This window comes from Platalea leucorodia, assembly GCF_965183815.1.
Source record: "Platalea leucorodia genome assembly, contig: HAP1_HAP1_SCAFFOLD_342, whole genome shotgun sequence".
Lineage (NCBI taxonomy): Eukaryota > Metazoa > Chordata > Aves > Pelecaniformes > Threskiornithidae > Platalea > Platalea leucorodia.
In genome coordinates this window covers 43,533-45,597 of record NW_028121236.1, presented here as the reverse complement: position 1 = coordinate 45,597, position 2,065 = coordinate 43,533, and the positions used below count along the sequence as shown (strand labels likewise).

General features: G+C 53.4%; 1 protein-coding gene across 1 annotated transcript; it reads right to left on the bottom strand.

The window, feature by feature from the left end:
• Nucleotides 1-299: 299 nt before the first annotated feature.
• On the bottom strand, nucleotides 300-1,229 carry LOC309604094 (olfactory receptor 14A16-like; the record flags this gene model as incomplete). The annotated part of the gene is made up of 1 exon (XM_082339011.1): nucleotides 300-1,229. One exon carries the CDS (start codon nucleotides 1,227-1,229, stop codon nucleotides 300-302), a length of 930 nt encoding a protein of 309 aa, XP_082195137.1.
• Between the last annotated feature and the right edge of the window lie 836 nt (nucleotides 1,230-2,065).

Genomic DNA, 2,065 nt, shown 5'->3' with positions numbered 1-2,065 from the left:
AAGGAGACCGGAAACATTAAAAGACCAATTCCTTGGACATTTTCTTGGAATGAACTTTGGAAGAAGAGCCCAGCCTTCAGGCACAGCACCCAGGAGGTGCCCTTTTCTTGAAGAGCTACAATTTGATGGGCCACATCTGACATAGTGTTGTGCATGGGTCAGACACAACAGGATCAAACTTCCACAGGAGTACAAAACCAGAAAACTATCCCTAAGTAGAATTATCACAGGAGAAAAAAAGGAAACGTGGCCTAAGAGAAACTCGGGGAAACATGCAGAGGAGGGGAGGCAGGTTATTGTCAGTGAAACAGCACCCATTGGATCAGTTTCCACAAGGCATCCTTGAGCTCCTGGTTCCTCATGCTGTAGATGAGGGGGTTCACTGCTGGAGGCACCACTGAGTACAGAACTGCCACCACCAGATCCAGGGATGGGGAGGAGATGGAGCGGGGCTTCAATTGAGCAAACACGCCAGTGCTGAGAAACAGGGAGACTACGGCCAGGTGAGGGAGGCACGTGGAAAAGGCTTTGTGACATCCCTGCTGTGAAGGGATCCTCAGCACAGCCCTGAAGATCTGCACATAGGACAGCACAATGAAAACAAAACACCCAAAGATGACAAAGACACTAACCACAATAAGCCCAACTTCCCTGAGGTAGGAGTGTGAGCAGGAGAGCTTGAGGATCTGTGGGATTTCACAGAAGAACTGGTCCACAGCATTGCTTTCACAGAGTGGTAGTGAAAATGTATTCACAGTGTGAAGGAGAGAATAGAAGAACCCACTGCCCCAGGCAGCTGCTGCCATGTGGACACAAGCTCTGCTGCCCAGGAGGGTCCCGTAGTGCAGGGGTTTGCAGATGGCAATGTATCGGTCATAGGCCATGATGGTGAGAATAAAATACTCTGCTGAAATCAAAAATACAAACAGAAAGAGCTGGGCAGCACATCCCAAGTAAGAGATAGCCCTGGTGTCCCAGAGGAAACTGGCCATGGCTTTGGGGAGAGTGGTGGAGATGCAGCCCAGGTCGAGGAGGGAGAGGTTGAGGAGGAAGAAGTACATGGGGGTGTGGAGGCGGTGGTCGCAGGCTATGGCGGTGATGATGAGGCCATTGCCCAGGAGGGCAGCCAGGTAGATGGCCAGGAAGAGCCAGAAGTGCAAGAGCTGCAGCTCCCGTGTGTCCGCGAAGGCCAGGAGGAGGAAGTGGGTGATGGAGCTGCCGTTGGACATTGTGTCCCTCTGCCCATGGGGATCTGTTCAAGGAGGTAAAAGAAGGGAGAAGTTAGGGCAGACTGGTTTGTGAAAAATCTACTCACTTTCTTATAGAAAGCCCACAAACTGCCTTTCACTTCTCCAGAAGACCTTTGGTGAGCTCTGGTTGGTGCTGGCTGAGGGTGCCCCAGGGAGCAGGAGGCTCTGCTGGGGCCTCTGCAGGACTCAGTCCTGCCCTACAGCAGTAGGTAAATAGGAACTCGGGGTGATCGCAGATTAGATCTGCTTGTGATATAAGAAAACTTCTCAGCGTTGTGGCTCTCGATTCACCTGACTGCAGAGCAGAGCTGTGGGGAGTTTGGGTTGTGCCTTCTGTTCTAGTTGCCCCAGCACAGCTGAGGAGTGGTTTGAATGCAGCAATGCCTGGCATTTCTGCTGCACTGCAAGGGAAACCTTGTGGGTGCTGAGACTGGGCACAGGGACTGTCCCTTAGTGCAGAGTGAGGACAGCCGCTCTGTCCATCAGCCCTGCTCTCAGCTGCCCTGTGCTGGCAGCTCTTCCAGCTGGAGGACTATCGCACTCGGGTGTTCCCCCAAAAGAAACAGGCCAGTAGTGGGAGCAGGGGAATCCAGTTTCCAAGTGCAGATCTCCAAATCCCTCACCCCATCTCATCGTACCTGAGGAGGATCTCAGCTCTGCCCTCCCAACCAGGGACTCAGAGGGCTCATGACAGCTGCCCACATGCAGCCACCCAGCAGCATCTCAATGGCCTTAGCACAGAGGTGTCTTCTCCATGGGGCTCCTGCAAAACACAGAGATGCCCTGGGAGAGCTGTGCCCTACGGGAGGGCAGCC